This window comes from Pezoporus occidentalis, unplaced genomic scaffold (genome assembly GCF_034315485.1).
Source record: "Pezoporus occidentalis ecotype Australia unplaced genomic scaffold, CSIRO_AGI_Poc_V1 ctg61, whole genome shotgun sequence".
Classification (NCBI taxonomy): domain Eukaryota; kingdom Metazoa; phylum Chordata; class Aves; order Psittaciformes; family Psittacidae; genus Pezoporus; species Pezoporus occidentalis.
In genome coordinates this window covers 1,318,002-1,343,957 of record NW_026915955.1, presented here as the reverse complement: position 1 = coordinate 1,343,957, position 25,956 = coordinate 1,318,002, and the positions used below count along the sequence as shown (strand labels likewise).

Genomic DNA, 25,956 nt, shown 5'->3' with positions numbered 1-25,956 from the left:
CACAGAACCTGCAGGGCAGCAGGGATGAGCCTGACCTCTGCAGTGACATCCCTCGTGAAGCTCTGGTGGGATGTATCCAGCTAGTGCAATGTCTTGGCACCTCCACTGGAGATCATTTCATATCATGGAGAGATGAAAACAGTCATGTTTTAAACAACCAAGATGTTTCTGTACTGTATTAATACAGGCATTTCTGAAGGTGAAAGAAAATACTATTTGGCAACAATGACTGTTAATTGTGGTGTGTTTTGGGTTTTCTTTTTTTTTTTTTAAATCATAAGGGCTTGAGTTTGCAAACTGTAGCACAGCTGGTATCACACTTGACAAATCAGTTGGCCTTTTTTCATTTCCTTCTTTTCTGTTTAAACATTTAGATGCACTTTCTCTCTCTCCCTGTAACTGGAGTTGTAGCAGTGTCTGTTAACCAGAAGCTGACAGGCCAGGAGAAGAGGACACTGCTTGAAAGGCAGGTGGTTTGGGTTGAACAGTACAAGTGTGGAGAGCCGGTGAAGTTAAAACGTTAAACCCATTAAGGTGATGTGCAGTGGGGTGGAAAAGATAAATTTAAGACTAAGCGCAGCCTGGATGAAATTTTGGGATTCTGTTGCATACACGTGTGCTTAATTAGTCTGCATTCTTACTGCAGAACAGGTAAATTGCTAGTTTTGACTTGCAAGTGCATCCTAAGCTGTTTTGTTAATTTGGATTTACAGTATCTTTACAATATCTAGTTTGTGCTGAAATTTGATCTGCATGAATGAAAACCAGGCTAGGACATCTTTAGTAGTTATGTGCTGCTTGATTTTATACATGTGCTTTTAGGGCAAGTGTATTTGTGAGTATTTGTGTGGTCAGATTTTGATCTTTTTGGATAAGATGTGATAGTTCTGGGTGCAAAAAACAGCCCTAAAAATGCATTTATATATTCAGGTTGTTGAAAAATTAATTAATATTGAGAAACATGGCAGCTGAAACAGGATAAAGTGGCAGTTCCTAGAATTCAGATGAAACCAGGTTACAGCTAAAACCAAAGTTGGTACAAATGATTGGCGTTTAGAGGGAACTGGGTGTCTCCTTCATTCTGACACCTTGTGTGATACCTGCTGGTTTCCTGGGTTTTGTTATTTGTTCCACACACCACACCCCCCCCTCCCCCCAGCAGTTTATATATGCTAGGTTATATTGATGGGATAAGTGATACGTGGTATGGAAATAACCATATAATTGGTTTGGGACGTAATTAATCAGAGGGTTTGGCATTGAGAGATTAAACATTCATCTTTTTCAGGAATGGCAGCAGATGAAGTTCAAAAAGGACATCATATTTAATACTTTAAGGAAGTTTCCCCCTTAAATTCTGCCTTTGAAGTACTGTTTTTTTTGAGAGGGTAAACCTTAGTATCTGGAATTTTCTGTAATCTTTTCCTATGCATTCTTCCTTATGATGATGGAGACATTTGTTAACCAATGACCAACACATAATTCTGTTTTCTGGGGGGGTTAGGTGTCCTTAATAGGTGGAGACTGTCTGACTTGTTCCTGTCGTGAATGATCTTGAGAGCAAATCTACTCAGCCATGTCATACGGTGTGAGTTTTGGGGATCCTAATCAACTAGCCCAACGCATAACTTCTAACATCCAGAAGATCACACAATGCTGTAAGTTGCATTTATGCATGTTTTATATGAAAGTTAATAATGGTGGTGTGCCCTGTTCAAGGTTAGTTTCTAAGATTCATTCATGGAAATTCACTCTTTGACCTCACTTGCTCATTTGATATTTCTGTGTCACCCCATGCAGCAGATCCAGTCTTTTGTCTGTATGGTTAAGCGTGATCTATCCTGGTGAAGTATAAGATCACTCTGTATTTACTAAATGAATAAATAATTAGTAAGATGGCTGCTGGTAATAAGCCAGTCTTGTTCTGGCCAGTTATGTGGCACCTTAAGATGGTAGGTTGAGATGTTTGCTGAGCAATGATTGCATCAAGTATTTGCTGTAGGTTGAACTGTTTAGCAGGAATAGAAACTGTGACCTTGCAGCTTACCCTTGGAAGTACATATTAGATATGTAAATCAGATTGTGTAAATTTCAATACTTTATAGGGGTGCTCAAGTTAGAGTTAAATTAGGCTGCTAGGGTTTTCAGTCCTTTTTCTTTTCCTTCCATTTTCCATTATGTTTTTCATGTGTGTGTAAAGAAAATACAATTTTGTCTCAAATCACACAGAGTATATTTTTCATCAGAAGGGTGCTAGCCATGAACAGCGTATGGCTAGGTTTTGACATGCATATTTTTAATGTTGTGCAGGATGTGGTGTGCATGCAGAAATGGGTATTTTATTATTAAAACTTCTGATCAGTTAAGTCAGTATTAATAAAAACTTAGGTCTTTGTTTTGCAGACAAGTTCTAGGAGTTAGTATTTGTAGCACAGACAAATGGCATAGTTGGGTTTTGCCTGTTTTTCCAGCTACATTTCATATTTTCTTCCAGAAGGAATTTAGATCTCAACAGATGGGAATCAAAATTGCAATTTTGCTTTATTGAAACACTTCTGTACATGAGGATTGTATTTCTTCAACCTAAAAATTGACAAACTGGCTCCATAAAAGCCCTTTCACTTTATTTTATAGAATCTGACGAGTTAATTCACTCTGTGTTCCAGGCACCTGCCAACCTATAACAGACATTGAGGCTCCAAAGTGTGAAAAAGAAATCTAAGTTGTCAGGTGAAAACATAAAATGAAATCAGAGGTTAAAACTGGAGCACTGTGAAGAGAGTTGCTGAACATAATTAACCAGGTAGTCCTTAGTCTCATCCTGCCTCTTCCATCTCACCTCCCACTTCTCTGTCTCCATCCCCTTGTGACAGCAAGCTGCCCAGGCCTAGACAGGAGATGTGCCACAGGAGTTACCTGCAGTCCTGTTCTCCTTTCCTTTTTAAAGTTGAGAAGTCTGAACAATAGACAGGTGCTTCTACTATTCCAAGACCCAAGTCTGAATCTCTGTTGGCTTCACTGCTGCATAGCTTTGGAAACAGGAGCTTTGCCTTCAGAAGCTCCAGCCAAGCACTTTTCTAGGACAGTTAGGTGTACACAGCTGGATTCCGTCCCTTGCCTTTCTGTAGACCTTACTGAACTGTAACCACTCAGCTATTCTTGTAGTCCATTCACCTCTGGTAGATTTTATGAGGATCTGAATCCTATCAATATGTTGGACATGTTTCTTAGACTGAGCTCTCTAAGGGCTCATGTACACTTTTCTAGCTATTTTGTTCCCATATGTAGTACCTGTCCACCGTCTTGGTGGAAGGTGTGAGCTGTGAGAGCTTCCAGGTCAAATGAGGACAAACCTACAAGCTTAGGGGACCTATAGTTCTTGTCAGCTGCTGAGCAGGTGTCTCTTAGACTGCAATTTATGATCTTGGTTAGGAAGAAATAGGGAAAGAAACAGGTGTCTTGACCCAAAATCCATGTTTTTCTTTTTAAGCATTTGATTTGATTTTGCACTTCTGTCCAGAAATGCTTAGGATCTGTGAGATGCCTCAACACGTTTGAAATTTTCTTGGTCAATCTGGCATTGTGTAGATACACTTGTTTTCAGAGTGAGATTAATTGAGTGAGAAAGTTCCATTTCAAATGACCAAACCGTTTCAGGGGGATCCTCAAATCTAATTCACACTTCTAAAATGCAAGCAAACTGTGAATACCACTACAGAGATATAGATGAAATACAGATTAGTTGAAAGCTGGCTTTTCCAGCTAGAAGCTGGCCCTTTAACTTTTGGGAGAAATAAAGAGCAACTTCCTATATTAGACAACACTGTGCTGCTGAGGTTTCATAATATACCAGTTTTATAGGAAGTAGCACTGGTCGGAACAACCATAGCATTTCTTCAAGGTTGAATTAATACACATACACCCTCCAAGTAATACATTTGATCTGGGTTTTTTTTCTGATTCTGTTTTGAATACACCATACACATACAAGATTAAATATCTCACATTTAATACTGTGACACTGCTGTTGTATTAATACTTTTATTTCCTAGTTTATGTACCCACTGTAACTGATTGACAAGCAAAGCTCGTCTCTATGCTGGTTTAGCACACCATTTCCAGAATTAAATCAGTGGCAAGATAGTGTTTTTATTTTGGGTTGTTCTGTGTTAGTGGAGTGGACCTATATATGTGTATCTTGTAGCAGCTGGGGTGGCTTAGCACCCTTTTAACTTTGAAGAGCAGATTTTATTGATATGTTTGTTGATCCAATCATGCAGTTGATTGTTATGTTGAAGATGTGTTAAGAGTTGTAAATTGCTTCTGCCTTGCCTCAAGTGCTGGTGGACTACTACAGTGCTAGCTGTAGTGGGCTGTTAAGAATTTCTTTGGAGGAGAAGCTGTTGGCGGGCATTCTTAGGACTTTGACAATATAAATACTAGCTAACTAAGCAGCATACACTATTGTCTGCACTCTGAGTTCTCTTGGAAATTTAAGCCAGGAGGGCACCTATGTATGTTTGGCATCCCAAACCCCAGAGCATTCTATGAAAAGAAGGTTCTTTCAGCTGTTCTTTAAACAGGCATCAGTGGTTTCCCTTGGGTTTCCAGCATTTCTGCACAAGTGCTCATAACATCACTTAGCAACATCTAGGGAATGGAGTCTACTTTCCTCAGCCTGAAACTCATGTTTTATCAGCAACACCTCTGAGCTGAGATTTAGGGAACTAGCCTGTGGGGCATTTTTCCATGACTTTTGTTGAAAGTGTTCCAGTGAGCAGCTGGAATTGCAAAACTTAAGGCAATTCTTAACATCCAGTGTAGAGCATCAGGCCTCAGGCAGGAGAAGGACAGTTAGACTCTCAGACTCACTGCTAGCATTTTTAGAGAATCCATGTGACTTGTCTTTGAGCAGTTTTGTAAAACCTGGGGAGCTGGAATCACATGTGCTTGAATGAGTTGCAGTGTTGTATGCTGAAGCTTGGTGAGGTCAGTGATGCCTGCAAGCTATGTCTCACTGGTCTGGTTTCGGGTCTGGGTTAATAGTGATGAGAAGCAGATCTGCAAACAGCTAGGGAAACTTCAGATTTAAATAATAAAACCAAAAAAGTGTATAATGAGCTTTGGCACCTCTTAGACTTAGGCAGCTGCTAAATTTCTGTCTTACTAGGACAAAAGATTAAGGTTTGAAAGTCTGTATGAAATCTGATCTAAAGTAAGTGTAATTCTCATTCCAGGCTTATCTTTTATCTGATTATAAAACAAGATCACACACATCCTGTTGCACTTTTGAAATATGAATTTAAAGATGGCTGAGGTTGGTCCCTAACTTTCTGAATATGAAGGACAGAAATACAGAGACTGACGCAGGATGGAGCACTTCAACCTGCCTGGGATTTCAGATGGAGAACTTATTATCAAGGTGTTTTAATCAGAATTTACTGAAGGAGGAGTAGTTCCAGAACTGGGTTTCATATGTTGCGCTTTCACTTATGTGGCAGCTTAATGGCAGTTGCAATTAACTTGAGAGAAGTCTCAAAGCCTTGCTTCAGTATTTCCTTGAAATATTGCCTGTTGGTCACTTGTTTACAGGAACTGAATAGAGAGGGAATGAGCGTGATGCACAGAAACAAGACTAGCTAGCAATAAATATATATAATTTTTAATATTTTTAATTTAGCAAAACAAGTCCTGCAAGCTTACAAATCTGTATTTCTGTCAGGCATGTTAATTTGTCATACTAGCGATATGTCTAGTAGGATAAGAGTATGAATCCATATTTTTTTTTCCTATGGTGTTTTCCTCCTCTTCTTCAAGCACATGTAACAAATTGTACAATAGGATATCTATCTTTCAACAAATGGAAAAGATGAAAGTAGAATAAGTAAAGCAAAGAAAAAGCCCAATTGAAAAGCTTTAAAATGCTAATTTCAGACTTCTTACAACTGTGAAGATGAAGGGGAGCAGTTCTTCGAAATCTGACAGTTTTCTGCATTTTGTAGAATAGATTCTCTGTGTTAAGCAAAACAAAGGAAAGCATTTTGTTTGAAAAGATGTTCTGAAGAGGCAGCAAAATGGGAATTGCATTCATCTGTAGGGACAACTCCGCAGTTGTAGGATATGGTTAGAGGAGTAGGGGCTTCCTGCCTAGCTGGAAAGATTTAACTTGTGCCTCTGACAGAAAGTGCAAGAAAAAGTAACCAGCCATGGTTTTTCCTCCCCCCACATATTACTTCTCTAGTCTTTCTCCCATGCATGGGTCATTGAGGAAGCAGACTTATATACCTTTGTTTTGCTTTGCTCGTAATATTTGTAGCTACTGCATATGTCATTCAGCACAGTCCCTGAAGAAAGTAAGAACACTACAACCTAGATAGGTAACTAAGGTAACTATCATACCTCCACTGATGTCTTAAGCCAAGCTTTGGGAGCTTTGCTTTAGAAACGGTTTAGAATGCCGTTTTTTGCTTGGAAACGCAGAACAAAGTCTGGCTTGGATAAAGTACACCCAGTCTTTAAGTTTTAGAGATTTCTGCTTTTCTAATTGTACTCAAAGTTATAGAAACTATGCTAACTGAAGTGAGGCATCCATATTCCCTTCCAACCTCTTCCTTCCCAGCTCCTCGAGTTTATAAAGGTTGTGGCCGGATTTTGTGCAGTGATAGTAGTGAAGTCAGTAAGGATGGCATAATCTACCCTTGCTCACTATTGGCAAGGTCAGTGATAGATTTTGTCTTGTTCAAGCTCACTGAAAATCAGCCCAGCAGGAGAAACATATGCTTTGCATACTGCAAGATTAAATAAATAAATACATATAACTCAGTAGCCACAATCCACATATGACTATGGGGAATCTGCCTGGCTTTGAAAGATTCTTTCTCCTAAGGACTCATGCTTTCTGCTGACTTTCTGTTCATTGAGGTATCACAAACATCAATTCATATAGAGCACATTCCCTGAAGGTCAGCTTCAGCCAGCAGAGATCACTGTGCCATGTAACAGTGAGTTAGTCCAATTTCTGTTGCATCCCAAGTTTTCTGTAAGCCAGTATTTTCACTGGACGTTGTTAAAATGGGAGTTGAATTACATTAATCATACAACTTTCCCTTTCATTTTATGTAACTGTCGAAAATTGGAAGCATAGAGTAAGCTCTGAAGAAGATTAGAGTTCTGACATGTGCCTTTTTATTGTGGTTTAAGCCTGACAGGTAGCTAAAACATTCAGCTACAACAGGCTGAAACATTGATGAAAAACTATGTCTGCCACTGTGTTTGTAACACCAACAGATTCACATGATAATTCTTTAACTAGAGAAGGATACAAAAGGGAAAGTGAAAAGTAAATTGAATCACTGAGGTGTTGAAATCTGAACCCATATGAAAGCAAAATTCTGTTTTGTCTATATTTAAAGCGCGGTTTTGCACAAGTGTGGTTTTAAAGCAAATAGGCTTGAAGTAGAGTTTGAGACTTTTAACAATAATATTGCCAGCTGCAGTTAACTAGAATTTAACTGTGGGAACACACTGGTTGGAACAAATCTTTTGTTATTATTGTAGCTGTTGTCAGGAGGGTTTCTTGGATTTAGGATAAAATTTCAGTAAGACCTGGAAAAGGCTGGTTAATTAGGTGTTCTAAGCACCCGCTTATGGTCCTTCATATTCCATTTTCTAGGTTTTTAAGGCTGAGGAATTGAACTTGAATGTGCTACATGTGCAAGTCATAATTTATGTATGGAGTATAATAGGAGGAGAAATCCAGGTATTTCACGTCTTTCTAAATGAGGTGAGGACATGAAGCCCACAGTTCTTTCAGAAATAAACTATTTCTGAAAATTATTTGCATGCTGTTCCTAAGGGCTTTGTACTGCATTAAGTAGCATATATTCTTAAGGTAGTATGCCTCACAGATTTTTTATTTTTTTTTCTTTTAATGAATTTAGAGAATGCTGTTAATATTTTTTGGTGTTTTGTCTTGTTTGTTAAAAATATTTTGTTTCTATGGAAATTGACATATGAAACAATGTCTTCTGTGGGTGACACTGCACAAGAGGGACAGGGGTTTATTGATGCTAGCAGCAGAATAGAGTGAAAAGTGGGTCTTCCATGGACACCTCAGCATGCTGTCTACGTCAGTAAAGATTTTTTTCCTTATCCTACAGTTTTGCAATGCCTTAGTTAACTAGTCTGGGCAAGGTGGGTACTAAAGAGCTCCTGAGTTAGCTTCCTGTATTAGTGATCTGACCTCTTAAAAAATATGGCTTTCTTCATGTAGGTGGGTTGGGTTTATGATATTTGTGAAGTTACTGTTTACTGCAGAATCATATGTCATTTTCATAATTTAATAAGCTACTGGTATTCTTTAGAGAAAAGTTCAGACTTCAGTGCTTCACGAAGTTACCATAAAAAATTTAAGATATTAAATAAAAAGTGATTGTAACTTGATTTAATGACTTCCCCTTGGCTGAGCAGTAGCAGTTGATCAAATGATTAGTTGTTGTACACTTATGCAATGTGTATTTAGTGTGCTCTACACCCACATTAGAAGAACAGGCACTACTTCAGTCCCACTTCACAGTGTCCTTGAAAGGCCATTGCAGGTGGTAGAACACTATTATGGAATAATGACAACAGCACTGAAAAACTGAAGGCAGATCCTGAACTCCAGGCATTGTCAGTGGTTTTCCTGGTCACTTGGGGGCACGATTCTATTCAGAAATGCTAGAAGCTCTAATAAAATCCAGCAGGAGAGGGTAAAAGACTTTGTGTTTTCCCACTTTTTCATGCTTAATGAGTCTTAAGTCCTTAGAACTCTGACTACATTTTTCATCTCCATCTTCATTTTATTTTCTCCTTCCCACACATACTTCAGTTATGCTTTTTCTCTGTGCCAATGTGTTGTCCTGTTCTAGAATATTTAGTATTATACACTGAGTTAAGACAGAATAAAGCAAATAACTTAAAACCAAAATATTGATGTTTTTAGATACTTGATTCCAATTAGGTGAGCTTTTTAATAAGCTGGTGTCCTAGATTTGATTCCTCTAGTAAACTGTTACTCTTGGTTGAAGTAGGGTTAGCACGGCATTGTGATTTATTTAAAATTGTACTGTGAACTACACTAGTAGCTTTGAAGAGGATCTTCTGCTTATACATTTAAGTGTAAATCTGCTGAATCTATTGCAACTACCTTAGGTTGCTATGTGCAACACCTTTTATTAAAAGATTGATCCAGGAATGTTTTCTGCAGTCTCTGTTCATCTTTAGTCAAGTACCATCTATTGATACGCGGAAGGAAAACAGATTGAATTGAATTTGAATAAATTGAGGAAGTCTGCTGTCCCCAGGCAAGAGCAGTTTGATGTGGTGTAATTTTTACAAATAATTCTTCTATTCCAGTAACCTGCTCTGAAGTGACTCTGAAGTTTATTACATTCCACACAACTTAATCTGCAACTAGATGTGCAGTTGACTCACTTGTTCAGCTGGAAACAACTAGGAAGTTTCTTCATAGTTACCCAACCAGTGGCAGCGCATGTAAGGTCTTTGACGGAGCATTTCTAGTGACTGTGCTGGTAGTGTATTCGCTGCTTATTTGCCTCATGAAGCCATAGCCAAGCCTGAGCCTCATGTGGAGCAGACTTTGCATTTGGAGCCACAAAGGAATGCTTTGCTGATTCTGTTTACTCTGTTTGGGTTCAGGAACTAGGAATATGACTAGAAGTCAATGACTTTAAATCCCCATTGTTTGTTTTAGTTCTGTGAACCTTAGGCAGTGACTAAAACTATCTGTCCATATTTAAGAAAAGACATGGAGGCTACAATTAATATTCAGGAGCAACTGTAGCTGCTGGTTCAAACACTGCTTTGCTACTCCTTCCTGTGACAGGTCCCAAATCTTGCTGTTCTGAAGGGCAGGTTTCATTGTACTTGCCCTGCCTGCTTGTCTGGTTCTTGTCCTTTGCAGTACAATGCCTTGGTGTTAGTTACTCATGTTGATGCTGGTTTTTTTTCCATACACACCTAATGGGTGCCACATTTTCTGTGAAAGCATTAGACTGTAGCTTCCCAAAACTGCGCAAGGTGGTGGGTCTGGCTTGGACTGTAGCACTCAAGGAAACTGTAGCTGGGTGGCTGTAACAGAGTCTTGATGATCCCAGTAAGAAGTGAGTTTCCAGGCTTCAGAATAACAAGTAGTATTTATTAAACATACTTTCCTGCCCAGTTTCATGCTTTTATGTTGTGCCCTTCTTTTTAGATTGGATTATGTGTTACGTCACTCTCCAGCTGTGAAGCTGCAACAAACTTGGTCATGGCCACTGGGGGGTTTAAAGTTTGGTTTTCCAAATGTTAAATAGAATTGAGGTTGAGATAGGAAGATAGCTGATTGTAGGTAACCTGGGAAAGCTTCTTTCCTGTAGCTGGAGTTATCTGTAAGCGTTCAAAGACCATCCTCAGTTTCCCTTGTCTCATGCTAGGGGTGAATGTGGTGCTTGGACCTTCTCAGTCCTGCCAGAGAAGGTGGGTGACTTACAGTCTCTTCTTCATTTCCTTCCTTTTAGTTCTTTACCTTTCAAACATTCAAACATAGGATTTTACTGAAGGGGCTTTTGCACCTTTAATTCTGCAACAGTACTGTAGTGTAACAGCCTATACAGTGATTATTGATTCTCAGTTGGGGATAAGACTGCTCCTATGTTTTTAGAGGCAAGAAGTTTTTTATGTTTTGATCTTCTTTGTATTAATTAACTTGTTTCTTTATTTTAAGTTTGAAACTTCCTGTGTGATCTTAAACACTTTCATGTCCAAGGAGCAGTTACATGAACATGGGTTTACTTCTGGTAATGGAACAGCCTTGCAGAGCCAGCTGAAAAACAAGAAAAGATGAGGAAAAAGGAGATGAAACTTTCTTCTTCCTACCCAGCTAAAAGCCAGCTTTTAAGCAAGGACAGTGTGTGATCCAGTATATGAAATACATTTTTATCTAAGGAAAAAGCAGTATATATTGCAGATCTGGACGAACATGTTTCTCAAATACTCCTACCTGTTAAAAAATGTGAATATTTCCACTGTGAATCTTGCTACTCCTGTAAGTCATTTTGAGAAAAGCAGCCTTATATATGAGGGTTTTTTTTCCTGTGCCCCCCCCCTTTTTTTTTTTCTCTGACTAGAGGGAACACTGATTAGAAATGGAACAACTGTTTGGCTAAGTAAAAGCAAATATGAGCTGAGTCTTAAATAGTTTTCTCTGTAGAAATTCAGGTTAGGTTTTAATTGTTTCTCTGGCTCATCATTAACCGTGCCTGACCAGTTCCTGAGCATGTGACAGACCTGAATGTAGCTGAAGAGCTTTCATCAGCTAATAGGTATGTATTATGATATCTTGACCAGGAATGCCACAAAGATAAGTGAAAAGTATTTTTACTAATGTAGTATTGGTTCTTTATAATGTAAGACTTAAGTTTCAGGTGGAAAAAGTGAGATTATTTTTTTTTGAATGTGAGATAGCAACTGCTTGGAGAAAATGTACTTTGCTTGCATGGTATCATGTACCCTGGTCACTGCACTGCCTAGTTCCTAGTGGGGACTTGTCTTCTGTGGTGGCTTATAGCCAGGCTAAGCTGGCAAGGTACAGCTACTGCCACTTTCAGTATGAGCCCTGAAAGAGCTGCGGATCTTCATTATATGCAAACATCTACTGTGATCTTCAGTGTAGAAGTGGCTTCAGGAGCATGCATGCCTCTGATGAAGGCTGTTGCGATATCCTGGTGACTGATGCAGAACGCCTACACGCACATGGTATGTGCCCTTCCGCAGCTCCTGAGCAAAGTCCAGCAGCTAGCTAGCTGTACATACCCAAGGAACCTGTCAGACTTTGCACTGAAATGGATTACAATCATGCACAAGATCTAGTCAGACACTGTTACAGGATTGGTAATGCTCAGGAGGGACCTTTGGTAGTCATATTACTCCTATCTTTTAAAGCTCCTTGGGAAGTTAGAAGAATTGGGAAGGGTGAATACCTAAAGAGTCAGGTAACCTAGGAAAACATCAAAACTGTGCTCTGATCTTAGGTCCCTTATTGTTACCAGTATGTTTACAGCACAGAACTAGGACTTTGAGTTGGGCCTAGGCCTTTGGCTCTCTGGGAAACTTGAACATTACTGATGGATTGAGAGGCACCAAAGCAGCTGCCAGGTGCCTTGACATGCCAATATGAATTCCTTGTGCAGGGGCAAAAAGCTCTGGTTAAACGAGGGAGGCAGTACCCTTATAAATACCACCATCAGCAGTAAAGCTGGGAAATAAGGAGTCTTTGCTTAATGAAAAAAAATCCCAGGTTTCCTGCAGTTCTGCTCTTCAGTGCCAAGATTCTCTCCCTGCTTGTTTCCCAGATGGGTCTGTAGAGGGAGCCAGCAGAGGTGCTTCTACAGTTTAACCTTCAGGAGAAGAGACTAAAGTTACTCTGCTTTTCCCTTGAGGAAAGGAATCGATATTCACTTTTACCAAAGAAGTTTCAAAGCTTTGAATCAAATTCTGCAAGATGGCTGTGCATACATATGAGGGAACAAAACACCTTACATCTGTGATCCAGGTGATAGTGTCTTATTGACTCTTTCTAGTTTTGTTTTTATCAGTAAAGATATATGAGTCCATGAGTCTGGACAAATATCTGTGGTTTAGGTGGTTTTCTGATCATATGTTTAGTGTTGTATCAAATGTCTGAAAAAGTAGTAGCTACAGTAAGAAATCTGTTTAAAAAAAAAAAAAAACAAGCCAAACCAAAAAAACTGGAAGACTATAAAGGTATACTTTTTTCTATCCTGTATACACTCCATCATGTTTATATGAAGGAGTACAAAGGATGGATTTCTTTAACTCATCAATCTGCAGGTGTGTACTGTAAATCAAGATTTTGGGAAGGTCAGCTTCTCTAATTTTTCTGTGTCATACTGGTCCTTTCAGCTTGCTTTTGTCTTTTTATGAAGACAGCCTCAGGAGTGCTGCTGAAGCTTATTGGCCCAAATTTACTTATACTGCTCCACCTTTTTTTCATTTGCTTACTTGAATAAGCAGTATTTCACTTTTCAATGCAGTGTACTTTGTATGAACAAAAAAAATGAGAAATGCTATTTTTTTCTTAATAATATCCTTATTGTGAAAGGTTAAGGTGGAAAATGCTAACTTTACAGGGAGCCCAGAAAAATCAGTGCCTTGTTTAGGTTTTTTTCCCCCTTTAATTGATTTTTTTTTTTTTTTTTACTTTGAGATTTGAAATCCTGTTAACATTTTGTGATGTTGACGCAGACTTAATAGACTTCTTGGTAAAATGTATTTGAATTTTGCTCTGCATTCTTGAATCCTGACCTGAGCTGGGATGAACTTCCCTCTGCTTGGAATCATGTTGCTGAACAGCTATGTGCTGCTAGCTTTTAAATTTACCTCAATTATCTGGTTGTGTTCAGTTTTAGATGAGGCATGTATATCTAACTGGGAATGCAAATATTGTAGGTATAGGCTTTGTTTCAGAGAATTATTCGAGTAGAGAGCCTTTGTTTAAAGCAAAACGCTGTTATTTTCTTTATTTGCACTTAACTAATACATCTCTAGGTGGCGATAGGACACACCGATACTTTTTCTGCCTGGAAAGCGGCTGTTAACAGACTGCTCGCAGTTTGTTTTGCGTTGGGTTTTTTGTGGTTTTTTTGGGGGGTGAGGGGGGTGGGGTGTTGGTTGTTGTTGCTGGTTTTGGGGTGTTTGTTGGTTGGTTGTTTTGAATTCTCCCTGTAAAAGTACATACAGAATCACAGCTCTTTGGCTCTTGAAATAGAGGGGACAGTGCTCTGGAACAAACAAAGGATATTTTATGTTCAATTTTACAGATATTAGATTCATAGAACACCAGGTTGGAAGCACTTCAAGGATCATCTGGCTCAACCTTTCGAGGCAAAGCATGACCTAGACTAGATGTCCCAGCACCCTGTCCAGCTGAATCTTGAAAGTGTCTAGTGCTGGGGAATCCAGCACTTCCCCGGGAAGATTATTGCAGTGGTGGATTGTTCTCATTGTGAAAAACTTTCTTCTTGTGTCCAGTTGGAATCTTCTTGGGAGTAACTTGTGCCCAAAACCCCTCATCTTTTTCTGTGTGACTCCTTGTAAAAAAAGAGAGTATCTTCTTTTTAGCCACCCTTTAAATACTGGAACATGATGATAAGAAGCCTGAGACTTCTCTAGGCTGCATAAACCCAGCTATCTCTGCCAAAAATAATGCCAGCCATTTATCTTTTTTTTTGTTAAAACGATGCATTACACTGAGCATGAAAAGAAGGCTGAATTGCCCAGTGTCTGTGTTTATCAGTACTTGTAACCAGCACCAAGTGCCAGCAAGTGTGCTGGCCTGGACAGTTCCCAGGTCCCAGCAGGCAGGAGGCCTCCACCACTCAGGAAAAGGCTGGTGCTTGCGGAAGGGGGCAACTGTAAGCAAAATTCCAAAGTTTTCACTGATGATTTGCTGCTTTTCAACTTAATTAAAATACACTCTGTGTGAAACCCCTCTGACAGTGCTGTTCCCTTCAGTAATTTTTTTAGTAGCTTGTGTCCATTCAATTCCCCCAAATAAATTTGAAGTATTTGATTTTTACTTCATGGAAAACTTGGGTACAAACTTTTCCCTTTTTTTGATATCTTCGTTACCTGGGTGTGTTCAGAAGGAATTTGCTATAACAGTTGTCAACATTGGGATGTTGTGTAAAGCAGTGTAGAAAAGCCAATATTATCTACTTCACTGGAAACTTGTTATGAAACAAAAATTAGAATTAATAGTATTACTAAAAACTTGCTAAGGCATTCCAGTTCTATCTACATGCTTAACACAGGTCACAGGTAACTTCCTTATAACTGAAATTGTCTGTTACAGATCTCTTCCACAGTGAATGGAAAAATACTTAGTTATTTTGTCTGGGTTTTTTGTTTGATTGTTTTAAGGTTTTCTTCATTGCTTAGAGATGCCTTTTACTGAAATTTAACTGTATTTAGGAAAAAAATATATCAACTGAGGATCCCACATAATAACATACCATCATATTTTCTACTGACCGTGGTATACCAGTCTACCTGGAGAGGGCCACAGAACTACAGGGAAGACAAGTCTACTTCTAGCTGAGGTCTAAATTATTTTGCATGCGGGTATTATTTTGTTTTAGAACATGTGAAGGTGTTAAAGGAAAACCGCATAGAGGATACTAGTTTTGCAGTGTGATAAACTGCATATCCTTGAAGCATCTTGGTGTTTTTTCCTTGCTTTCTCATTTGTCAGTTAAATATATTAAGCTGGAAATAAGGCTCAGATGATGTGCTACTTATTGCAGTTAAAAAGTAATATATTTTATGAAATACACTGAAAAATCATTGGTGATTTGTATCTCACATTTAAAACTAAGGATTTCAAAATTACAGTTTAAACCTTGGCACCCAATTATTTATATGTTTTTAGTGTCCTGTAAGCCCCTAAATCCTTTGTCGTTGTCTCTTCATCAGTGCACTGGATCTGAAAAATTTGCGTATGATAATCTCATGGCAGTCTTTAATGTGGCTTTTCAAAATTACATGTGCAAAACGTGATTAAACCAGCATCAGAATTGTTGTGCTTATTTTAACAATTAATATTAAAAGGCTGGTTTTATACTTATTATAATTACATTTTTAACCAATTTTTAAATTATTTGTTTCTGCCTAGACACTTGAATACCTTCCTGTCCTTTCTAAGAAGCTCTGGGCTTTTGATTGGTCAAAAATCATTCACTAGTTGTTCTGGAACTTCTTGAGTGGAGTCTTTGTAGTAGGTTGAAAAACTCTCGAGTATCAGTTTCTGAAAACTTTTTTGTCTTTAGACTTGTCAAGCAAAAATGCATAAAATTAAGTGGGGAATTGTCCATGCCCCATTAAGATTTCTCTTCCTCTTCACAAACAGCTGCTGAAATACAGAGAATACTACATCAGCTTGGAACACCACAAGACACGCCTGAGTTGAGGCAACAGCTGTGAGTACTTCACATGAAAAGGTTTAATTTCATTGCATTGTAAATAGTCTCCTGGTAGGTGTTGAGGTGGGCGTTTTGTTAAGCAGAGTGCTCGATCTCGCCGAGAAAGGCAAGGGTAGAGAAATACTTGAAACTTAAATGTGGAGGTGGGCCTTTTAAAATTAATCTTGAATAGTCTGTAAACTAGAGTCAGCTGTTTTGCCCATGTAGATTGCCTGAAGTATCAATACATGTGTAAAACCTATTCTGTATGTCAGCCAAGGGAAAGTGGCAGGACAATATCGCTGTTTAAAAAATAAACATCCATACACTTCACTCCAGTCAGCTCTTCAAATCTGTCTAAGTTTCGCAAGGTAATTAACATATTGGGGGGCTTTTGTGAGATCTGATAGCTGGGGAGAAAAGGGAATGTCTTTTTAGTGATGAAAGCTACAGTAAGGGATAATACTATAAAATAAACGTACCAGAAATACTAAAATAGCAGAAGTGAAATAAGGCTCCAAGGCAGATGCTGTGCTGTAGTTCAGTCACCTGAAGGTGGACTTTCGTTAGTATGCCACTAACAGAGACAGCTCTCCCCTTCCTTTCATGGTCTAATGAACTGGTACAATTTTTTCCATTAAACTCCTTTGCCACATTAATCTCAGGATCATAAATGCACGTAAGCGATGTATTGTGCTAACCCTGTGGGTGAGACAGTCGGCAGTTTTCAGCATAGTTAATGTTGAACTGTGGCCATTGAATAGTAGTAGGAGGTGTGTAATGGACCAAAGGCATCCATTCATTTTTATGTGAACAGCCATATTGCTTTGTAATAGCCTAAGTTCAGGGCCCATAAAGTTAGTCAGGTACAGTCCACCATGGATGTCCTACTGAAGACAGTGTATAGGTGAAGGTCAACATGCAGTTTATGCAATAACCAGATAGAATCTAGGCATAAATTCACAACTGAACAAGACAAACTATTGTGAAGGACATACTCCTGTCTCTTTATGGAAGTAACATTTATAGTAAGCTTCCTTGAGGTTTTTATCTGTCCGTTTTTCACTTGCCTGAATATTTGGCCTTTCCTTTCATGTTGGCACTTCTCTGAAGAGTTATTTGGTTATTTTAATATTTATACTGATTGTTTGCTAGTAGCTTTTCAGATAAAACCTTTTTATATACACTGGGGAGGAGAATGCAAAAGCAGATAAAGAATTTGAGTTGCTCCAGGAACATCAAAAGCAGAGGCAAAAAAAAACAAACAAAACAAAAAGGCAGTGCTGTTGAAGAAGGGCTTCTTTTTAACCACTGTTAAACCTATTAGTAAATAGTGAAGTTTTCAGCTAAGTTCACAGCTATTGTATCATGGGAGAATATAGATCTCTCTTTCTTGGTGCTTTCATGGTGTTTCCTGTAGTTTGTCTAATTTGGAAATGACCAGGTATTTCCAACTATTGATAGCCTCAAAAGGACCATGAAAGCTTGTTTTGAAAACTGAGTAATGATGCTGTCACGTTGAGGAACACACCTTCAGCATCTGTCCCAACTGGAATCCCTGATGTCACACCTTTACAGTAAAGAACAGAGTAAAGATGGCTTCCTTCACTTTAAGAGAAGAGTTTGTTACTGCTGCGTTTCTGAGAATCAGTGAAATTCAAACATAATAACCTAATGGTCTCTAATGAAACTTTGCTTTTGTTTTTTAGGCAACAGAAGCAGCAATACACCAACCAGCTTGCCAAAGAAACTGATAAACACATTAAAGAATTTGGATCTTTGCCTGCAACAAGTGAACAGGTATAAAACCAAAGAGCATGCCTTGTTTGACTGTCATGTTGGCTCATGTAGAGTATTTGAGTGACTACAATTTTGCATGTCTATTTTTGTGCTTCTCACCAGGCTTTCAAAGCACTGCTTAGTTAGTCAACATATTTGCACAACAGGGACACTGTTGCAGCCTGTACTTGTCCCAGAGTTTTTTTTATGTATCAGGAATGAGGTAGTCTGCTTGAAATGGTAGGAATCAAGGCCTGTGCCTGTGCCTGTCACCGTGCCTGTGATTTCAGGTAATTGGGCACTTTGTAATCTCTTGCAGTGATGCTGGCTCTGCAAGCACTCTGACTGCTTCCAGGGTCAAGGAATCAGGGCAGGCAGCCAGTCCTGTTCACCCACTGTCCAAATAACGGGATTATGCACAGTAGATATGTCACTCTGTTCAGCATATGTGCTATGTCTTGTGCACAGGCTTTTCCTTTTTTTAAGAGGGGTGGGCAGGAGTTGTTGCTGAAACAATGTGTAAAGTCTTTAAATGGCTTCTTGCCCAGGTCTGTGTAAAATCTTGTCAGGAGTTAACATGGCTGTTGTCATTGTCATCCTCCTATATGCCACTGTACAGTTTCATATCCTTGCAAAATCTGTCTCTATAAGGGAAGAGCAACAGCATCCCTGAAAATGTGTTCAGGTTATTGTCAATTCAGACAATTTGCCTGGTCAGTGGCTGGTTAGCAAGGAGCCTTTAAGAAAATGAATTGTCTTGAAATGCTGGATTCAAATAGCAGGCCGTGATCCATGTGTGCCCATCCTGTCAAACTGTAACCTTCAGACAGAGGTGTTAAAACTTAGTCTTGGTGTATAACCTCTAGTTCAGGCAAAGCATGTTTGGGTTGGTTAATTTTTAATTTTGTTTATTTGTTTGTTTTATGGGTTTTCTATCTTGGAGCTGGAAAACCGGTGGTGAGATGTTTACTGCTTAATTTACTTCTTTTATCATGAGCATCTTCATCAAAGCTACCCCCTGATGAAATGCATAAATAACAGATTGCTGAATGGCAAATTATAGCCTCTGAGAAATGTGGAAGGAAGGGTTGATGTAATGTTTGTCTTTAGGGAAATATGGCGGAGGCTTTCCTCAGTGCCCAGTATTTCTCTTTCCTTCCCTACATTCTTAGAAAATAATAATAATAATAGAAAAGCCTGAAAGATTAGAACAGGTATTTTTGTACCGGTTCTTAAGCACTTTGGGGGCATATGAACCAACTTCTGGATGCAGCTCAATATGTATTTCCAGTATTTATGTAAAATACATGTGAAGTGCCGTGTTCTTTCTTTTCTGCACTCCTTCTCCCACCTTTGCATATTTTAGCATCCACAGGTTCAAAACATTTCATACTGAAACAGTAGGTTTTATAATCAGCAGATAATAAGGAAGGTAGAAGCTTTCTTGTTCCTGCCTATTTGTCATTTCCAGCTGTTAAAATAAAAACGTTGATTTCCTCTTTAAATCAGATTGTGATCCCAGAGGAAAGGTTTGTCCATGCAGGTACAAATGGTTTTGTAGACAGCTTTCCCTTACACCTATTTAGAAAACCAACCAACCAAACAAGAATATATGGCTTAGCATTGAGCAGCCTTTAAATGCAGAGCCTTGAAAACCCTGAGCTTATTTGACTTGCTAAAACTTTTTCTCCTATAGCGTCAAAGAAAAATACAGAAAGACCGTCTTGTTGGGGAGTTCACCACAGCACTAACAAATTTCCAAAGACTCCAAAGGCAAGCTGCTGAGAAAGAAAAAGACTTTGTAGCCAGAGTAAGAGCCAGCTCAAGGGTATCTGTAAGTATCAAGAAATGCACCATTGTTCTCTGTTTGCAATGGTGTTGGTGTTCTACATTAAACTTGTATCTACAACGCTACATACAAAAGCTCATCTCTGACTCCAAATACAGCAAAATGTGTGCTATATGTGACTTTACAGTAAAGGCTGAAATAAGTTGTAATAATACTCCCAGCTTCCCCAATAATTGTTATTTTCTCCTTGCCTTTGTTACACAAAGGCATGAACTGCCCCCAGGTTCATGCTGTAATCTTGAAAAAGCAGGTTTTATTAGATTTTAAAATGCTTTTGCTAGACCTTTTAATATCAATAGTTTTTTCCTGCAGGGAAGGATCACTTGCCAGATTTCTATGCAGTAACAGTGGAGAAATGCTGAAGAGCTTGAGATGTTGAGCTTTTCCTTGTTAGCGTATCTATTTTGCCTTTTCACTCTGTGCCAAATACACATTGCTATGCTTGTAAATTTTAGCAGGCAGTTACCGAGCTGAATAGTTTTGCTTGTATTTCAGCTTTATGCAAATGCTATATATGCTATATAACAAAATCAGGATGAGAACATGTTAGATCATGTTTCAGTAAGAAGCTGACTCAATATAAACCTTGACTCATTATAGAAATGCTGACAGTGCTTTTTTCAGGGCCATAATGTTTTATTTATACTTTTAAACACCGATCATGTAGGGTGGTGCTCCTGAAGATACCTACAAGGAACGAACACTTGTCTCTTGGGACAGGTAGGCTGAATTTGTTAATAAGTCTTAACCTAGTTCAGAATAATAAATGGCTTGCAGAGAAGCCAGCTGCCAATTTATTTTTTTAATTCTTCTGATCAGTTGCCTTTTTCTAGAGGGAGTTGGGATAGGTTGTTCAGTTGGGCTTTCTTCCATAGGGCAAGGGTAGAGAAGAGACTTTTGTGGGATAGGTGGGAAGAAAAGGAATGGTTCACATCTCCCCTTTTTTCCCCATGTTTCAGCTTTAGTCATCTGCTTATGCTTAAGCTGCCCTAAGCCTGTATTTGGGCTTTCTGAGACCCAAGCTTAGGTAAGCAGAGTCCACCCTGCAAACAGAGCAAAACTGTTGTGATAAGGGTTCAGTGTCATCTGGGAACTCTCATTGCTTTCATAGTCTCTGAGAACTGCTTCTCAATCTTAGATTCTTTTTTGTTGGCTAGTTTCGTTTTTGCCTCAGATGGATGTAAACTTTGCCTTTGTATTTATACTTGGAATTTCCAGATAGCTAGCTGAATGCTATGTACGCTGTTGCTGCAGCGGCAGCTTCCTATACCGAAGAGGTGACTTAGACCCTTTTTTTTCCCTTGTTAGCTAGACAGGCAAGAGTAAAAATGTACATTTTGTCAACCGATAATGTAAAGTATGTGCCTGTTGTTTTATTCTTCCGAGTGGTTTTTCACCATGCCTGTTCTGTTCTGGGTGGGGATTTTTTTGTTTGATAGTCAACCACAGGCACAACAAGTGCAAGATGAGGAAATTACAGAAGATGATCTCCGTCTTATTCAGGAGAGGGAATCTTCCATTAGGCAGCTTGAGGTAAGTACAAGTCCTTTTACAGCAGAATATGCTTTTAATGTTTTCAAAGCAAAAGAACATTTTAAAGTGGCGTGAACATTAATTACAGACATAAATCTTGTGGAGTTAGTATTTGTTTGTGGATGTGTGTTTTTCCTTCAAAACTACAAATAATTGCCTTTAGATGTGAAATATGCATTAGAGCTCTTCTATATGAAAGCTGTGTTTCAATACTCTAACTTCAGTGGTTCAGTTATGTGATTGCAAAAAAAAAAACAAACCCAAAAAAAACCACATAATTTTTTTTTTCAGGATAGTGGTGCTTTCACATAACCTTTTTAAACAGTGAATATAAATGTAGCAAAATTATACCTTTCCTCTCAGGCATTCCCAATGTATTGTTCAACGTCTTAATTTTGTAAGCAGCTTTTCGGAACATTCCTGGAAATAAAGAGATACTCTGTTTCATTCAAACTTCTGTAGTTTAGGGCTTGTGAAAAAGTTAAAAAACATTTAAAAATGAGATGTAAGCTACACATAAAACTTGTCATGTGATGAAATACTGACAGCAAGAGGCTTCTCTGAAAGCAAAATGAATTTTTCCAGCCATTCTGGATAAAACACATCTCTGCCATCAACAAGAAAGATGCTGGAACTAGAGTTTGTCAGGAAGTCTTGCTCATGCATGTAGCAAAATCTATTCTATCTATAAATTTTTCAGTAATCTCTTCCTTGCCACCCATATGTTAATTTACAGTAAATTGAACTAAATGTCTATCAGTCATTAGTTAAGAAGAGATCATATGGATGGTAACTTGGCATCTATCACTTCATTATAACCAGATGGTAATAGGATATAGTGTAATAAAGGTGCAAGAGCCTGGCCATATGATTTCTGTGAATTGTGGTGCTTATGAAATTTGTTTGTGTTTAGTTCAATAGGTGCACTAAAACTAACACAAAATACTTTCTGCATGCCTTTATTAGTTTAAGTGGGTAGCTTTTAAGCAAAGCTGTCATGAGCCTTTCCCTTCAGTTAAACTAATACAAGCGTAGCCAAGCCCTCAGCCATGAGAGGTCCCATTTTAGATGTGAAGTGTACTTTGTGTGCATACTTACCCTCAGGTAGTTTGATTATGGTAAACTTGATCTCATAATACCAAAAGATGTCCAAGTAAACTTTTTTTTATCCTTTAGTGTAGAAAGTCATGGATATATACTCAGGAGGAGGAGGAGCTGTATTTGTATCTAAATGTACAGAGATATTAGAATATGTTATGCCAATTAATGCAATGATTGTTTCCATGCAGGCAGATATTATGGACATCAATGAAATTTTTAAAGATCTAGGAATGATGATCCATGAGCAAGGTGATGTGATAGGTAAGTCCAATTGAAACATTCTCTGAAAATCTTTTATTATGTTTCTCTGGAGAGCAGCAGTGTAGAACTCCCTTTTGCTGGAAAATTTCCTCTAATGAAAATATCAATGCTAAAGCAAACCAGGTGCAACCTAATAATGGGTAGACTGAGGTGACTGGGAATATGCTAAGAAGGTGTGTTTAAAATGTTGTATAAATAATTATGTCTTTTTTAATATGTATATAATGTCCTTAAGAGCAGATTTTTGAACTGTTTGTACCTAAAATAGGGGTTCATGTGGGCAGTTTTACTGTATTAACTAACGATATAAGTGTGCAGATTCAGCAAAGGTTCCTGCTTTGCCCCTGATGCAGGCAGGTTTATTCTTTTAAAGAAATGTGATTGGAAAATATATTTTCTGAGTCTGCTGCTAAGCCATGCTGTTGTCTATGTCCAGCATACATTTTCAAATCTTTTTCTATCACTTTAGCCCATAACCTGTTCATATTTTTCCAGGAAAAAATAAAAGATAAAATATCCGTGTCACCATGATAGCATACCAAATTAGTCATGGCTCTTGGGCTGTTCTGTGTGTCCATTTCCTCTGATTTCGTACACGTTAGGACTTTTTTAATCTGAGCAGAGGGTTGTCAGTAGGAACTTGGAGGACAAGTAAAAATGGGGTGGGGGGGTGTTAAAATCAAAAGAAAAAAGTAGGAGTACTGAAAGTTTCTACCTCATAAGTATAGTGTTGACCAAACTTCCATAAATCAAGGTACAAAACTTTGTGTACTGATGAAGAGAAGACAAAGCAGTTGGGGGGCAACTGTTACGTATGCTCTCAAGTGTATTTCAACATTCCAAACCTTTGGCTAGGTTATGACTGACCAAAATTTTTAACTCTTCCCATTTAAAATAAAGACAGCATAGAAGCCAATGTGGAGAATGCAGATGTACATGTGCAGCAGGCAAACCAGCAGCTGTCAAGAGCAGCAGACTACCAGGTAATGTCAGTGTCGACTTACAGTTGTGTGTCCTTTCTCAGTAGTCTTGACTTCCACTTTCTTCTGTAGTTTAGCTTTCCTCAAGGCTTGGAGACTTCCTTAAAGGTTTGTGTTAGACTACCATGGTATTATGTTAGACTACCGTGGTACTTCTGGGTCACTCTAAAACAAAAGTCAGTGACCTCTGAAAGCTGTGGGTTTCCTGTAAAATTAGCCAGGCTGTTTCAGAGCACCTGGAGCTTTGTTTAAAAAACAAATCAAAACCACCTAAACAAACAGAACCCCCAAACAAACCAACCTCTCCTTTTACAGCTCAAGAAGTAAAAAGTTCCTGTATATGGAGAGCAAGCCTCTAAAGATAACTGGAGGACTAGGGAAGATGGGCAGGGAAGTCTTCTGAAGATGCTGCCAGTTAGCACTGATTTTTGCTGTCTGAAATCTTCTCAAAGCTGTATATATCCAGCTTCTGTTAATTGCTACCCTGGTGCAAAAACCTATTTCAAAATCTCCAATTTTTTTTTAAAAAGCCTTTTAAATACCCTTAAATGCCATTTCTGTTGAACATTTTTGAAACTCATTAGAAATAATCTTATTAGTAATAAATCTTCCCTCTTAAGTCAGTTAGTCCTGGGAATTTTTTTTTTTTTTTTTTTTAATCCTCTAATGTATTAGTAAAGCCAGCACAGTAAATCAATGACAAAATGTCTGAAGGATTGCCTGCTGATTGCAGAAGTGAGAGAGGGAAAGGAGTGAATGCATCCTTGAACTGTATTCTAAGTGGCAGTAACTGGCACATTAAGTATGGTGGTTGGCTCCTATCACGATACTAACAAAGTTCAGGAAAAAACACCCAGGCAGAAGAACCTCGGCCAAGTAGAGCAAAGCCTGGCTTTGCTTCTGCGGCTGTGGCCTGGAATCGCAAGATCTGAGTGTTGTTACCATTTGGCTATCAGCACAAGCTTGTGAAACCCACTTGTAATTTCCTTTCCTGCTGTGAAAGAAACCTTTCGATTCCATAACCTTTAGATAAATGATGACAGACTGCTGCAAATCTTGGATGCTCTGGTATCTCAACTTACAGACCTGTATGGAAGATGTGAAAATTCTGAGTCTCTAGTCAGGTTTCTCTCTCTCTCTTTTTTTTTTTTTGTGTGTGTGTTGGTTTTTTTTTAAGAGCATGTTGCACTTAAACTTGACAAAAACAACTTTAAAATAACCCTGTCAGTAGATGCAAAGCCAGTCTTCCACAAGTCTAAAATTGCAGTCTGTTGTCCCCTTCTGCATATACATTAATAGTCTTTTTTTTTTATTTTTTGAACAGACCATTTCTGCCTCCTCTACTCTGCAGATTGTCTGTTTTCCTCTATATGTGGTCACCTGCTCTCTCATGTTTTCTTTCCATCAGTGTTCTAGTTATATTCATTTATTATGTTACTTACATTCTCTTTCATTAGTTTATGATGTATGCCAGAAAATACCACTGAAATCATTCTCCTGAATGATACAGCCATAAAAGTAAGTTGTGGATAACTTTGCTCTTTTTTTCTTCAGCAACTTTATATGACTCGTTAGTAAGGACACAATTTAGTTAAGTTGCACAAGCAGTAGGACCTTAAAAGCATTTGAATAGTCTTCTGATGTGGTGGTGCAGTTTTCAATCAACTTGGATTTGTTGTTTGTTTTTTTTTTTCTCTATTGGCAGCAAAGATCCCGAAAGAAGATGTGCATCCTCATCATTGTACTTGCTGTTGGAGTATTGCTTCTTGGAATCATCCTATGGTTAGCTATAGGATAAGCCTCTGGAGAAAGTGTTGTAATTGGTATTTAAATTATGAAAGGAAATTCCTAGTCATGGTTTGTTCATCATGAAGCTGAATAAAATAATAGTCCTGTACTTCATCATGCTTACTTTTTTTATGACTTTTTGTTTTAACCTGAGAAGTAACGTTCTCAGTACTACCATCAGTATAACTGCCTGCCCTCTTGGATGTGAGTGCTGTCAAAGTCATACACTGTTCTCTTTAACTTAAATGTAAAAACCTCTTAAGGTTTAGGGGGCTAATCAAAATCCTGATACGTTGCTTTGATGGGGCAGGCAATTATCTTTTGGGATATTGCTAAATGTTGCTGCCAAAACAAACTCCAGAACTGTTGCTTGAGGCAACGAATTCACATCTCATAATTTATTTTTAAGTTAGAAATGTCTTTCTAGCTCACTTTTCATCCCGCTCATCTGCCCATTTGATATGGGTCATTCAAAAATAAGATGTAGGTTGCTGAAGTCGGTGTGATAGATCTGTTTTATAACTGAAGCCTTTGAATTAAGCATTCAGTTTGCTGAAATCTTTTAGATGCTTCATTTATCTCTGTACCTGGCATTGAGCATGTTTATGCCTGGAAGCCTCCTGCAAAGGTAGGTAGGGTGGATGAT

At 38.4% G+C, this 25,956-nt stretch overlaps 1 protein-coding gene across 2 annotated transcripts in view; it reads left to right on the top strand.

Annotated features, from left to right (window-relative positions):
- STX7 (syntaxin 7) overlaps positions 1 to 25,419 on the top strand; it is a 30,637-nt gene extending 5,218 nt beyond the window's left edge. The window contains exons 2-10 of one of the 2 annotated variants that reach the window (XM_062639545.1): positions 1,505 to 1,658; positions 15,968 to 16,037; positions 17,729 to 17,819; positions 19,495 to 19,632; positions 20,315 to 20,367; positions 21,087 to 21,180; positions 22,470 to 22,542; positions 23,443 to 23,525; positions 25,233 to 25,419. In XM_062639545.1, coding sequence (XP_062495529.1) covers positions 1,577 to 1,658; positions 15,968 to 16,037; positions 17,729 to 17,819; positions 19,495 to 19,632; positions 20,315 to 20,367; positions 21,087 to 21,180; positions 22,470 to 22,542; positions 23,443 to 23,525; positions 25,233 to 25,394 — 846 coding nt within the window. In that variant the 5' untranslated portion in view covers positions 1,505 to 1,576 and the 3' untranslated portion in view covers positions 25,395 to 25,419. Of the gene's footprint in view, positions 1 to 1,504; positions 1,659 to 15,967; positions 16,038 to 17,728; positions 17,820 to 19,494; positions 19,633 to 20,314; positions 20,368 to 21,086; positions 21,181 to 22,469; positions 22,543 to 23,442; positions 23,526 to 25,227 lie in introns of those variants that run through there. The other variant, XM_062639546.1, reaches the window with a different exon arrangement.
- The last annotated feature ends 537 nt before the right edge of the window (positions 25,420 to 25,956 follow it).